Below are 15,701 nucleotides of genomic sequence, written 5' to 3'. Positions count from 1 at the left end.
GACAGAGTGGATAATACTCCTGTGTTGGTTGGTGGTGAAATTTTGTCAGTTCCTGTCACTTTAAAGTGCAGAAAGTGTGCTGGAACATGTCTTTAAGAATGAAAAATGAAATTCATTATTACACTTACTCAGGAGGTGTTTGCAAAGTAACTTTATAAATGTGAAATCAGAGACCCCAAAATATTGCTATACTGATCAGAGTAGTTAATGGTTTTTAGAAGAAATGCAGTAGAACTAATCTACTTGGATTTCAGTAAGACATTTGATACAGTTCCCCAAGGGAAATTACTAGTTAGAGAAGCTAGGTTTAATATGAGAATTGAAAGGTGGATGAGGAACAGCTTAAAGGGGAGATATGGGAAGGTTAGCTGTCAGGAAAATTACTAGTGGAGTTCCTCAGGCACTGATCTTGGGAGCAATCTTCTTTAACATTTTTATTATTGACTTTGGCACAAAAAGTGGGAGTGCGCTAATATAATAACATTGGCAAATGACACAAAGTCAGATGGTACTGCCAATGCAAGGGAGGACCAATATATTGTATAAGAAGATCTGAATTACTTCATAAACTGGAAGAATAGAAATGGAATGAAATGTAACAGTGCAAGGTCATGCATGTAGAGACTAACAAGAATTTTTGCTATAAACTTGAGACTTACCAGTTGGAAGTGATAAAGGAGAAGAAAGACTTGGGAGTATTGGTTGATCATAGGATGATCATACTAACCAATTCAGTTATAAGATCAAGAACTCATATTTCTGCTCATCCAGAAATATAATTTATGCTGTCATGCACTGACAGTGTCCGTCTGCTATGTACATTGAACAAATATCTCAGACACTTCGCCAAAGAATCAATGCACTCAAAACAGATATTAGGATCACAAAGAAAAAACAGTTTCTTGCCATTTCAACCAGAAAGGGCATTGTCTCAAGGACTTAACTACCTGCATCCTGCTTCAGAGACATTTTAACACCAGACTTGAAAGAGAATCCTCTGAACGGTCATTCGTGCTTAAATTTGACACTTTACACCTAGGTCTCAACAAAGATAGCTTCCCCAATTATCACCTCTAATATCATTAGCTCACAGACATTTACTTCCCCCCTACCCCTCATCCCCCCCCTCTGTTCTGAAATTTGAGTTGTCCTTTTCATATGTGTTCACTTTTTTGATTGTATCCTTTGGTATATATGGTCATGCCAATTTTCTTCCACTATTTGATCTGAGGAAGTGGGTCTGGTCCATGAAAGCTCATCACCTAATAAACCATCTTGTTAGTCTTTAAAGTGCTACATAGTCCTGTTTTGAGTCACCAACGTGATATGACCATTAAAAAGACTAATGTAGTCCTACACTCTATCAGGCAAGGTATTTCCAGTAAAGGCATGAAAGTGTAACTAGAGGTTAAACCTCTTTAGTCCCAACACCCTTGGTACCTGACCGATGGTGAATCACAGAATTTGTTGAACCACCAGAAGTCAGTATTGTCTAACAGAATTACCAATGCTTTCAATGCTTCCTGGACTCTTCAAAGACGTTAAGGGATAAATTAAAGCTAAATAACATCACAGAACACTGAGAGCCAGGCCTGGTGGCTGTAAATAAACTTTACGGGACTGCGGGGAAACTTGGCCACACCCATGATAGGTGGCCATCTGGTTAACTAAAATCTTGCCAGACCACAGATAGTGCCAGACCAGAGACTGCTAGAGTAGAGAGGTTCACCCTGTGCCATTATACAAGGCGCTGCTGAGACCTCACCAGAAATACTATGTGCAATTCTTGACTTCTGTATTTAAGAAAGATACATTTAAACTGATACAGGTGCAGTATCAGATTATTATTGGAAAAAATAAATCCCAACTATACATACAATATGGGGACTAATTTAACTACAACTACTCGAGAGAGATCTTGGAGTCATTGTGGAGAGTTTTCTGAAAATATCCACTCAGTGTGCAGCGGCAGTCAAAAGAGAAAATAGAAAGTTAGGAATAATTAAAAAAGAGATAGAGAATAAGACAGAGAAGATTTTATTGCCTCTATATAAATCCATGATATGCCCATATCTTGAATACTGCATATAGATGTGCTCGCCTCATCTCAAAAAAGATATATTGGCATTGGAAAAGGTTCAGAAAAGAGCAACAAAAATGATTAGGGGCTTGGAATGGGTCCCGTATGAAGAGAGATTAAAAAGACTTGGACTTTTCCTCTTAGAAAAGAGGAGATTAAGGGGGGGATATACTAGAAGTCTATAAAATCATGACTGGTGGAAAAAGTGAATAAGGAAAAGTTACTTACTTATTCCCACAATATAAGAACTATGGGTCACCAAATGAAATTAATAGGCAGCAGGTTTAAAACAAACAAAAAGAAGTTTTTCTTCACCCAGCGCACAGTCAACCTGTGGAACTTCTTGCCAGAGGATGTTGTGAAAACTAGGACTTTAAAAGGGTTCAAAGAAGAGTCAACTAGATTCATGGAGGTTAGGTCCATCAATGGCTGTTAGTCAGGATGGGTAAGAATGGTGTCCCTAGCCTCTGTTTGTCTAGAAATAGATGACAGGAGAGTGATCAAGTGATGATTACCTGTTGTGTTCCCTCCCTCTGGAGCATCTGGTATTTGCCACTGTCAGCAGACAGGATACTGGGCTAGATTAACCTTTGGTCTGACTCAGTATGGCCATTCTTATGCAGGGAACGGCTACTAGAATTATTTGAGGAATGGAAACCTAACTTATGAGACGAGATTCAAACTGCTTTGGTTGTTTAGCTTAACAAACGGAAGGCAGAGGGGAGATATGATTGCTTTCTACAAATACATCAGAGTAATAAATATCAGGGTGTGAGAGGAGTTACTAAGTTTAAAAACTCATGTGGACACAAGAACAAATGGACACAAACTGACCACCAACAAGTTTAGACTTGAAATTAGGCGAAGGTTTCTAACTATCAGAGTAGAGATGTTCTGGAACAGCCTTCCACGAAAAGCAGTGGAAGCAAAAAAAACCTAACAAGCTTCAAGACTGAGCTTGGTAAATATGTGGCGGGGATTGTGTGCTGAGACCGCCTATATTGATATGTGGCCATTGGCATCTGCCAGTAGCAAAAATTCTCAATGACTGGAGATGGCACACTCAGTTACTAGAGTGATACACTCAGTTACTAGAGTGATGGAGATGCAGCCGTGTTAGTCTGGTCTAGCTGAAACAAAAGACAGAACTATGTAGCACTTTAAAGACTAACAAGATCGTTTATTAGGTGATGAGCTTTCGTCGGATCTGAGGAAGTGGGTCTGGCCCACGAAAGCTCATCACCTAATAAGCTATCTTGTTAGTCTTTAAAGTGCTACATAGTTCTGTCTTTTGTTTCATTTACTAGAGAACATTTTTTCCCAGGCATCTGCCTCGTGAGTTTGGCCCTTATGATCTGATCGCCATATTTGGGTTTAGGAAGGAATTTTCTCCCAGGTCAGATTGGCAGAGATCTTGGGCATTTTTCGCCTTTTGCAACATGGAGCACTGCTCATGTGAGGGTTTAAACTAGTATGAAAGGTAAATTCTCTACAGGTTGAAGTCTGTAAACCATGATTTGAAGACTTCATTAATTCAGCCAGAGGTTAGGGGTCTATTACAGGAGTGGGTGAATGAGGTTCTGTGGCCTGATCTTGCTGTGTTATGATCAAAGAGGATTAGGGGATTCTGTCAACTTTTTCTGGAGTCTACCATTTTTAAAAGGTTGTTTAGGTATTACCCAGAACTATACATTTTCTTTTGTAAGTGGTGTGATTGGCACCCTGCCACTCAGACGGTATTTTGCTAACTAAAATATATCTGGTTTTGTGACTTTTCTTAGGTACATAATATTCTGGCTGAAATGGTCATGGGTGGAATGGTTTTGGAGACCAACATGAATGAAATTGTCACTCAAATTGATGCACAAAATAAACTGGAGAAATCTGAGGTAAGGCTGAAAGACTCTATAATTGAGCCGAACTTAAAGCATGATCATAAGTTGCATGATACGGAATTTTTGCTGTTTGTCCTTCAATACCATCCTATATACAGCTGCTTGCTTATAGTGCTAAAAATTGACAGTGCACATTCAATATGTGGTATATTTCATCTTCTGTGATAGTTGCAGAGAATATGGTGTCAGTGTATAGTGACTGCCCTTTATTAGGGTAGAATTCAGTTTTGTCTGTAGAACTTACAGGAAAAACATACATACAGTTTTTACAAAAACTTGTGAAGTGTTTAAATAAATGGTAGTGTATTCAGTGTCACAATCATACTGCAACACAAAATCATACTGCAACACAAAACTGTGGTGGAAGTGGACGGGTTGCGATGTATTCATATAAAGCCCAGTCCTGGTCCTGCTATCACAGATGGGAGTTCTGCTGTTTGCTGTGATAAGGGCTTGTCTTCATGAACAATTAGACTTCAGAACCTGGGGTCAGAAGCTACACTGTGCGCAGCCTGCTGATGTGCACTGATAGTTTGTTAGAGCACTTGAATCTAGTCCTCTTTGAAACGAGGCTAGCTCAAAGTGCAGTAATGAACTACAGTAATTACTCGTTTAACACGTACCCGCTTAACACGTTTTTGCAATAGGTTTTTTTTTAGGGAACGTTTTTTGAATAACACAACCGTCCCCAAAATAACACGAAAATAATCAAATGGCGGACTACTTCACGCGGTGTTATAAGTTGGTAAAAACAGTGGTAATACGCATGAGCAGATGAATACATGTGGTCACAGTGCTCCTGCGCTCATTGACGTGTTTATCTTTGTGTTTTCACAAACCGCAGCAACTTGTGTTGCTAGTTATCTTGTGTTGCTAGATATCTAATGTTGATGTTAACAACCCAGCACCAACAACAAATTGATTTTGCTACCACCATCTGAAATGCAGCCCCTCTCTTTCCATTATTTTTAATGGGAAAATTGACCCCATAGTACATTTTCGCTTAGCACGAACATTTTCAGAAACGCATCTGTAGTGTTAAATGAGGAATTACTATATTCAGGCATGTCAGCAGTGAAAAAGCAGCAGGCAAACGTGGGAGATTAAGCCCTCAGTTTGCCACAGTCTAACTGTTCATTTAGACCAAACACTAAGATCAAATGGTAAGACTGCATTTTGTGAGTATAATGGCCTGATAAATGTGGGTAGGAAACTGCTTAAATTTAGACTTACAGATATCACCAATTTACTGATCTCACCAATTGACAAGATATAACTGTAGTTTAAATTTAATTCAATGCTTCGTTTAGTATAGCTGAATTTGATTTGCAGAGGGGAAAATGCTACAAGTAATATAACTGTGGCATAGAATGTTACGATCTTCTTATAATGTGTCACTTGCAGTGTAAACCAGTAATATGTTAGCTAAGCCTCCTTGGCTGATTCGTGTGTGTGTGTGAGGTAATAATCCTGCATCTGACCAATTTATCAGTTTCTGGACACTCATTGCTATCATTCACATTTATAAATGTGTTGGCAAAATGTGAAGCTGTCTCTAAAATTGAGGGAGGCTGAACATATTGGCACTATGTCAAATAGAAAAAAATAACGTATGTTGTAGGTAGCGTTAGGGATGTGAAAGATTAACTGCTAAGCATCACCCTAAACCAGTAAGCATCATCAGTTAACCAGTAAGCAGTGAGGGCTGGAGTAGCTCCCCACCTGGCGCAGACAGTGGGCTTCTCCAAGCCCCACAGGGGCCCCACTGCGGATGGGGGCTGCTGTCATTTTGATCAGTGCTTGTCTGCAGCAGCCCAGGTGCCCTGCAAGGAGGTGCTGCTCCAGTGGGAGTTGGGAGCCAGTGGGAGCCCCAGTATGGGAGCCCTGCAGGCTGGGGTCTACTCCAGCTGGGTTGGAGCAGTTCCCCAACCCGGATCCCGCTTCAGTTGGTTAACTGGTTAAATATTAGGTCAGCCTTAACTGATTAAACGTAACTGATTAGCTGGGATTTTACATCCCTAGGTAGCATAAATGAAAACTAAATTATTTCTATTGGGGAACACACAATTTCCATTTAAGCAAATACTGTTGTTATATCTATGATATTAAGTGAGAAATGAGCTCTGAAGCTATGTTATGTTCTTTATACTGTTGCTCCTGATTTGATGGCATAGCAACACTTTTTTCAGCCTTTCTGGGCCTGTGATTCTTCTATTGTACACCTCTTTTGTCACTTCCACACACAGCATATCACTGTAAGAAACGTACAAGCTAAGAACAATATGATACAATTTATATACTTTATTCAGTCTGGGTGCACATTGGCATAATTTAATAAGATGTCCAAAATGCCTATTTATCTTTCTGAGAAGGTATGGATTTTGGAAGTAAATGTCAGTTTTTCCCCTTATTCACATAAATTTTACCTTTATTTTATAACTTGTTTACGTATTTTTCTGTAATGGATACAGCAAGGTAGTAACGAAAATGTTAAGAAATATAATTCCTTAAGATTACTATGTATTGTGATGTTTGAAGAACTTCTTGTGAACTCTGCATAAAAAACGCTAGTTAAGGTTTTCATTTACTAACTTGTTCTGTTAAATCAGCTACAGAAGAGTCTTTTGATTGCTTCTCTCAAATATCAGTCAAGCGCAGTGAGCCCTATTAATTGTTGTTTCCCACTACCTCGCTTTCTTTTTCTTAATCTATCTGCACTATGAAATTAATTGATAGAAAAATGAAAAAAAAATTGGTTCCTAGTAAGTTTGACTGCATGTATTAGGCAGATAGCAATTTGGCCTGTTGTATAGAGAGCAATGAATTATAGAAGGTAAAGTTACAGTAGTGGTAAATTGAAATACTTGGTGACTGGGATGGAGTGGATAGCTTTATAAACTGCTTTTAATTGATGCAGTTTTTGAGTACAGTTACTGTTTCTTTTTCAACTTTTACAGCTACTGTAATATGATATTTAAGAGTCTGTGGTGAATGTTTACTCACTTAATTCATTAATCATTTGTATACATAATCTTCACATATGCTCAGATCGCTATTGCTTCTCCATTGTCCTTTTTGAATAAAGTTATTGCAAGTGTCTCTTGCAGCAGAAAACATTCAAAAATCAAAACCAGTGGATCTTGTCATTTTAATCACCTTTGATTGAAACAATATTAGAAATAAATCAACTAACAAATTAAATGAATAAATGACAGAGCTCTCCAGAGGCAGTTTTCAATAGTCTGTACTTCAGATTCATAAGAATACTATACCTTCTAAACACTTTATAGCTTTTGATTTGAGTATGGTTCTCGTTTATTAGAAATGCTTGAATCCAGAAAGTAGTTGTACAAAGGATAAGATGCTTTTCTTTTTGCAATTAAGATGACAAATTTCACTAAATACTTACATCTTCAGAAATTATCTACTTTTCACTTAATTTATAATATAAAGTGAACTTATTAGGTGTTGAATATTTTGGGTTCGGTTTCAATAAAATGCAAGATGATTTTATGTAGACTTTGTCTGTTTTACTGTTGTATGTCGTAAATATTTGAACAGTTAAGCTGCTCCAGTTTTCTAATTGGATTTCAATTGAAATTTAACATTAAGAATTAAATGTGTTTATTACATTTGTGAATGCAATAAAACAAACTCCTTATCAAACGAAAGACTGCTTAGCTGGAGCCCATGGAAGTATGGTAGTGCTTTGCATTGTGATGACGGAATCCCAGGTTTCATTTTTGTTCTGTTCTTTTGTCACCTGGAGTACAAGAGTATGGCACTGAGAGGCAATATGCCCCTTCCTGGAGGGAGGGGAAGTATGTCCTCTGTGCTTCATCACTGACACCTATAATTAAGGAGCGGCATTGTTGGTCCTTGAATCGATTCCCGGTCAGTCCCCCTGAACAAAAAACATAACTGTAATTTGGGACTAAGGGAGGGATGCTTTGGGAGAAGATCATTCGGATACTGTCAGGTCCGCACTAACACCGGGCTACTTGTGTTCAATTTGGTGTTATCAGATGGGTATGAATTTAGTCTTACTTTTAAGTTGGAGCTCATTTTTCCAAACCTCCTGATCTTTTCTAGCTCTTTCCATTCTTCTCTCTTACAGACCTTTATCTTTCAGTCTCCCAGACAGGACAGGTAGACACAGGTATTGCTGACTTTGACAAAAATGTATTTTTAACAAAAAGGGAAAGCAAAATGATGTCAAAGGCAATAAATTATTAGGCCAGACTCAAAAATTATGTGTAATATACCCATGCCAGTCCTTGTAGCCCACTTTTTGTGCTAGTTTCTTCTTGTAGTTCCCTCATCTTTTATTGGCCGTAGTGTATTTTTACTAGCTTGTCATTGACCTCATATGTTCTTTATTTTAATTTTTTCTTCTTACATTGTAGAATTTAACTTTTAGATTTTTTACGTCAGCATTTAAATAACAAAAATTATGGAGCTGAATAACAGTTGATCACACATATAACTGATGTTACTAGTGCAGTGTAATGTTAAAAAACTTAAACTCTAAGCATGTGGTTAAGAACATTTTGCCAATGAGAGCCTTAACTTACTTAGTGTTAGCTCTAAGGGTACATCTACACAGCAGCGTTATTTTGGAATAACTGATGGTATTTCGAAATAGCATAGTGTGCGTGTACACAGCAAACCATTATCTCGAAGTAATTTCAAGATGAAGTACTTCTTACTCCAACTTCTGTAACCCTCATTTTATGAGGAGTAAGGGAAGTTGAAGGAAGAGTGTTCTTCTTCGGTTTTCCTGTTGTATAGAAAGCCGAATTGCGCTGTTTTGACTTCAGCTTCACAGTTGACATAGCTGAAGTTACATACCTTAATTCGACATTTGCCCTGCAGTGTAGACATGCCCTAATAGTACAACTTCCAAACTTAGCATTTCAGATTAAAAATCAGAATCTTTAAGCTCTTGTATTGGAGTGACATTTTTGAGCAAGTTGCAGATAAATAACAAAATCATTTTTGTTTTAAAAGTTTGATCCCAAATAAATAACTGAATAATCCATAGTTTTTAAAATTGAGGTGAAATGTAAAGATGACATATAGATGTTATCATTGGCTTTTTAAGGTTGATGTTATTGTACTGACTCTAACAAACAGGGTGAGAGGGCAGTTGGTACATAATGAACTTCAAATGCATGTTTTTCTCCTCCTTTTGTAAGTCCTGATGTCCAGAGCAGTTGTGGATCATTGTCTCCCGAAGAAGGAGCCAAATCTGGTATGATCACAGGCAGTCTTATGGGGCAACAGCTAGTCACCCAAGACAAATATGAACAAAAGAATGAGGATGAGGAAGTGTACGTTTTAAGTTCCGTATGTGCCAACTGCCTCATGACCCTCGTTATTTGAAACGTTAAGTACAGCAAAGTAATTTGAGAGTCAGTGTGCATTAGTTTGTAGAATATCTCTGAAATGAAATATTCTTAAAAATCAGCTCTACTTACTTTTTTCTTTTGTAATTGGAATTTTAAATCCATAGGTAGTCTGCTAACCAACCAGGTTGTAAACAGCTTAGATATTCACTTTTGAGAAACTGTTGGATGAAGCGTAGACTATGGAAATAGTATATCTTCCCATTTTAAAAAGCCGTTTTAGCAAGTATAGCTGATATGAAGTCAGGTTTTACTATTCTGCATTTTAATATTTATAAAAATATTTTATATGGTAAAAACATGTTTTACTTGAATTTGAAACTTCTTGTATTGTATGAAGGAAATACTCCAAATAAATTGCACCCTTATTTGGTCTCCACAAATCACTGAAATTAAGATGCATTTCACAATGTAAGAAATAGGAGCTATTTTTTCCAGGGTTTTTTTTGCGTACTGCTACTTTGTTTTCTGTTCTCGCACGTTCTGTTTTTTATTTTTGGGTCTGGCAATTTAAAGAAAAAACAATCAAATGAAAATCATTCCCATCCATTACTATCTTTGTGATTCAAGTGCTTGAAATATCTAAGAGTATGTCTAAGTCTTCTATCTGTTTGGCCTCATTTTGATATACCTGCAGACTTCATTTTGTTTTTTCTCTAATTCTATTCATTTATCTAATCTCATGAGCAGAGAACATGATCATTCCTTTATAATCTGTATTGCATCCTTTCATCCTATTCATAACCCTGCTGCTTTGAAATCATACTTCTTCTAGGAAGAGGAGTTGGTATAAAACACCGGCAGCAGTGATATCCAAGTGCATTCCAATACATATGAAGATGATCAGTTTCTCTAACAGGGCTTCAGCTTTTATTAATTCATTTTCAAATCAGCTGCATATTTTTATACCTCCTTTTTACTAAGAGCTTCTTGTGGAGCTGTTGGGAGGGCAGCCTGAATATTTATCCGTTTGTCTGGTAAGAAACATACGTAAATATTGCCTATACTTGCCAAAGCACTAGCAATATGTTCAGCTATAGTTGAGATCTTTTTAAAAAGTGAATAAAATCAACATTTCTAGAGTTATTTTCTTGCAACATATTCTACCAGGATTACAAGGAAAGAATATTGTGACATATAACTATAAGGATGACCTCAAATTACAGCCAACATATTTAGTATATAAGTAAATTCAAATTTCTTGTTAAATAAATAGAACATTTTCTCTTTGTGCTCATAAACAGAATGGTGCTAGCTTTAATCTTAAGAAAAACAACCATATTAAGTTTCTTGTGTGGCATTAATAATTCATGTTGAAGCCACAAGCCTTTAAATATATACGATCAGGTTTACAAACATTCTTGCAGTGGCTATGAATAAAACATTTAACATGTCAGGTATTTCAGGATTAGCATACAGCATGTTTTAATTCTGAAAAGGAGAATACAAAGCAGCTAGGGGAAAAGATGGTGGTTGGTTCACTGTAATAATAGCTGTATGCAAGTTCATACTGTACTTCTAAAACTTCATGAACATGCTTGAAAAATTTCATTTTCACTTGCTTAGGTCATTTTGCTTGCTATGAACCTTCATGATTCACTGCATGATAAAGGCTTGCTACTTAGTTTTTTAAAGTGTTATAATTTGTCCTTCACCAGCATAGCTTTTCTGCAAAAGTATTGAATAGTAAAAGTAGTTGAAAGCTATACCGTACAATATTACAGTAACTACTTTCTTGTTAGGACCTGCAGCAAACATTTTATGAACAAGTTGAATCTGAAGTATTTATTGTAATTCCTATTTTCTTTTATAAATTTAATTTACCCTTGGCAGCAGGAGTTACAGAAAGATAGCAGGACTAATCATCCGTTTACTACTTGATATACTAAACATAAGTCTGCTGATGGATTCAGTATGTAATAACTGAATACAAACACTAAAAGAGAAGTACTTTTACTGTAAATCACATTTTTGTTACTGTAATACCTTTATTTAGATATTTTTATTAGACATCAAAAATCTGTTCCGTGTGTCTTAGAAGTACTGTATGACTTTGTCTTGTGCTTATAAAATTGTGAGACTGGTGGTGCTAAAGGGGCATTGCAGTATGTAAATGCTATGTATGTCATCACAAAACCATATATGAGAGAGGAAGACTCTAGGAGAAAAGGCTGAGATGGCTTGAGAATGTCTGCGCTCCTGTGTATGGTGATGAAGTCTTATTTTTTTCACTCTGGAAGCTCTCTCACTTGTGGGCAAAAAAGGAGCAAACTGAAATGTCATAGTCCTTCTACCAAGGTTATTCTTTGAACCTAACACATAATTGACACAGATAAATTTAGTCAAAAGTGTGCTTTAATTTTGTAAAATTATTTGTGGGTGTCAATCATGGCATTTTAAATCTCAATTGTGTCTTCATTTTCTTGGGGTGAGAGTCAGGAACTGTAAATCTGTATAAAGAGGATAGCTACAGGTATGTAAAAATGACCAGTTATGCTCAAATTTTTATTTGACCATTCAAAATAAATCCTTCAGTACTTTAGGGTAAGTTTCTGCCCGAATCCTAATCTACATTAAATTAGGGTACGGGACCTCCATCCTAGTCACCTACAATGACATCTTTGTTTTAAATTGCTACCCATGTCTGTCTGTCTACATTATTTATAATATTTTGCTCGTTTCCCATAAGTTTTGAATTGTATAATTCATTGCTTTTGTTACTGCTTTAATAGTATTTGCATCTTCTGTATGGAAAACAGTTTACATTGTCCATTTCTTGGAATTTCTCAAATGATTTTCTCTCTCCCGTGACTGAATATTGTACTTAAGAGTGAGCAAAATCAAATTAGAGGAGGAAATTCACATTATTTTGGTATGCTGTAAAATCTTTCTGAACAGTTCCTTGTATATGCAATAAAAATTCTTCAAGACCGTATCCAAAGTGTTTAAAATCAGTTTCTCATTATATTATATTGTTGTTGTTTTTTTTAAAGTAAACTACAAAAAAGTGCTGTGCTTAGCGGAGCTCCTTTATAATGTTTAACTGAGCCTCAAATGTCTGTGGGTTTTGTTTGTTTGTTTACCATTTTTACTTATGAGTTTTTATATTATTAGTGCAACCCCCTGAGTTCCTCTCTCAGGGAGTTGAGATAGTGGTGGCAGGCTTTCAGCTAAAAGAGGGAAATCAGGACCCAGCACTTCTGGTATTCTTTTTAAGTGAGATTCTATACTGTGCCTGAGCTGATGAAGTAGCTTCAAGTCTGCTTTGTGCCTTCACAGTTCTGGGGTACTCACCTGCTCCTTAGCACAGTTTAGATTACCATGGTAGGTGTAGGATACCATTTTAAGTTACAGCAATATGGCCTGGTGCCTATGTGCTACAGCACTGCCTGGAATTTCTAGCATTGCCATGACAATTCTGATATGCCTTTCTCAACCACTGCATGCCTCTAGAGCCAAAGTTTGTGAGGGGGTTCTCAGAAGACAGACTCAGTTGTTGGTCTTAGCCTTGATCCTCTTCTGGCTGGATCTGAAGCTTTCAGAGTCCATTTGCACCTCACTAAGCCTTCCATTTGATATTAAAAATTCTGGAGTAGTGAGGATTTTATCTTATATTTCTCTGGCTCTTTTATATAAAAACAAAATAGTGTAGGGTTGGGGGAAACCTTAGATCTACTCTATTCCTTGTAAAAGAGCAGAAGAAAAAGATATTGTTCCACTTTGTAGCCTGTCTGGAAATTTGGGCATTGTTTAGCAATATCTAATAAATTGTTACAATATCTGTGGACATTTTGTGACCTCTGCAATCCGATATCATGTGCACCTTACCCTAATTACTTTAAATACTACAGGTTTGGACCTCCCTTGTCCGGCACCCTCAGGACCTGACCCATCCTGAAGGAGAGAATTTGCCAGATATGGGGAGGTCCCTGCCACCAGCCTCCCAGGACGCTCCCCCTTCCTGTGGCTGGCTCTGCTTTGGCCCGCTGCCACTGGGCTCCAGCCTGAAGGGCTTGGACTTGGGCTCCGACCCACGGGGGCTCCCTGGGAATGGAACTCCCCAAGTGTAGCAGCCCTGCTTCTCCCTCTCCCGACTGGGAATTCCCAGGGACGGGGCTTGCTGGCTACCCCGCTTCTGCTGTGCTCTGCCAAGGATCCCCAGGAACAGCACTGGCTGGCTGCTCCACTTCTACAGCACTCTGCTGAGGATCTCTGGAGATGGAGATTGCCAGCTGTCCTGCTTTTGCTGCTGGGTGCCCCGCTGCTGTCCCTCCCTGCTGGGGCTTCCCGGGGATGGGGCTCACTGGTTGTGTTGTTGCCCCACCCAGCCAGGGCTACCTGTGGATGGGGGTCACTAGTCCCACTGCTACCCTGCCCAGCCAGGCTCCCTGGAGTCAGAGCTTGCACTCCCAGGTGCCAGGGCTCTCTGATACAGCAACATCTGTGATCCTGCTGGACCACGCATGTTGCCGAACCAGAGAGTCTCAGATTTCAGAGGTTCAACCTATATAAACGTTCTTTCAGAAACATGAATTACATGTAGAGAATAGAATTTGAGCAGTATTTAATTGCAGAAGATGATATTATGAGCAAGTATGAGTCAGATGTCTCCAGAAGACTGCCATTGTTTTTTGTCATATTGCCTACTCAGATTTCTGGGTCCTTACCCACTTTACAAAAAGACAAAAGAGATCTTCCATTTCTGAAGGCTTCATCTTCTGTTTGTTTGAACTCTCTCTTTATTTTTTTTCTTGCTCTTTGCTTATGTTAGTCACATTACTTCAAGTCGCCCAAGTATAAATATTGTAGGGTCTATAGTAATTATTAGTTTTGAGAATTTCTTATGTAAACTTCTAAAAAATTGCTTATGTATAAAGTACAATGTTAAACCTCAGTAGGTAAGTTTTTAATGTAGGAATATTACATTTAAATCTGTATTTTCCCAAATACCTTTTGCCTTTAAAACCATTTTGTAGACTTTTGTAATATGAGTGAGAGTAGTCAGTATTCTTTCTAACTCTCTAGCTACTTTTGGGTCTCTTTTCTGTGTTAACCTGAAATATTGACCATAGATAATTCTATGTGTGTTTCAGCAAGACAGTCTTTTTTTCAAGTTCTACATCTGACCGTACCTGCTCAATGAGTTAGGTTACTAGGGAGAACAGTTTCAGTTTTTAAAATGTTTTAATTTTTTTCTACACCAGTAAATACACTAGAGATTTAATTCTAGTTTATATCTTTAAATATTTTTTTATGCTTTTCATTTAGGAATATCTGTAGTTAGAAACTAGTAACGGAGGAGGTTCTCTCTATCCCAGAGGCTCTGAGTTGGAAATTTATTTAGTCAGCATTTCTGCTACAAATCCTTGTTGTCAGGGGATACAGCTTGTGATTTGGTGTGACAAAAAAATCTGCAGAGTAGTAATACTTGGTATAGAAAGACTTAACTCATGAGAATTTCTCTCCGCCCTCCCCCCACCTTAAATATTAAAGGGGGGAAATCAACATCTTTGGTAAGTTGGCAAAAGACATTAAAATGATTAATGCGTTGTTTTGCACTCTACAGAAAATGTTAAGCCCAACATTTCAGAATGTTGTGTGTAATTTATACATGCAATTACTGTGACTTTATGCAGTTGTAGTACTGAAACATATTTTTTGTTGTTGTTGATGGCAGTGCAGTCCTAAAAAGACGGGTCTTTGATCCTAAATGATATTTAGAAAACAAGCAATAATGCAAATGCATTTAAAACAGAGTTGTGTGGGCTTCTGCTCCTCTTACAAACTTTGAGTCAGATCATTAGTTTGCTGTAAATTGGAGTAATGGCATAGATATTTGCAGAGCTATTTCATTTTACAGCAGTTGGGGATTTAGCCGTTGGTGAGTAGGCATTGCAGGAACATTGTCTAATTGGCTGTGCTAGATTAAAATCAGTTTTAAAATGGCCTTTACTTGTAAAATAAATGTGTGACTTTGACTGATTAAAGACTAGACCAGAGGAAAATAGTACAAAATAGAAATGCTTAATGTTTGACCTGATGCAAGCCATTAAAATTAAGCTGTGACTGTTAATGTCCCAGTATTCTTAGGCATTGCTGATGTCTCAGATGAATGATTTGAGGTTGTGTGTCATGTAAGTGGCTATATGTAGGATCAATACAAATTAAGGGGCAGTATGTTAGCTTCAGCAATATCTCAGTGTGGTGTTTTTACAACTTAGCTTAGTTTCTTCTGGTCCTTCCCTACTCCTATATACTTTTCATCAAATTGATATAGCATGTTTCCATAATATTTTAGAATTTGTGTGAACTGTTTTC

The 15,701-nt window shown here is 37.5% G+C and overlaps 1 protein-coding gene across 4 annotated transcripts in view; it reads left to right on the top strand.

The window, feature by feature from the left end:
• The window catches only part of AP3S1 (adaptor related protein complex 3 subunit sigma 1), a 44,753-nt gene that overhangs the window by 28,254 nt on the left and 798 nt on the right, over positions 1–15,701 (top strand). For 2 of the 4 annotated variants that reach the window (XM_025190376.3, XM_075931980.2), the window contains exons 5-6: positions 3,862–3,969; positions 8,093–8,134. In XM_025190376.3, coding sequence (XP_025046161.1) covers positions 3,862–3,969; positions 8,093–8,128 — 144 coding nt within the window. In that variant the 3' untranslated portion in view covers positions 8,129–8,134. The remainder of the gene's footprint in view (positions 1–3,861; positions 3,970–8,092; positions 8,135–15,701) is intronic. The other 2 variants (XM_006134482.5, XM_075931979.2) reach the window with 1 other exon arrangement.

The sequence above is a fragment of the Pelodiscus sinensis genome, chromosome 6 (genome assembly GCF_052426305.1).
Source record: "Pelodiscus sinensis isolate ZL-2025 chromosome 6, ASM5242630v1, whole genome shotgun sequence".
NCBI classification, from domain to species: Eukaryota; Metazoa; Chordata; order Testudines; family Trionychidae; genus Pelodiscus; species Pelodiscus sinensis.
This window is presented reverse-complemented; position numbering and strand designations above follow the sequence as displayed.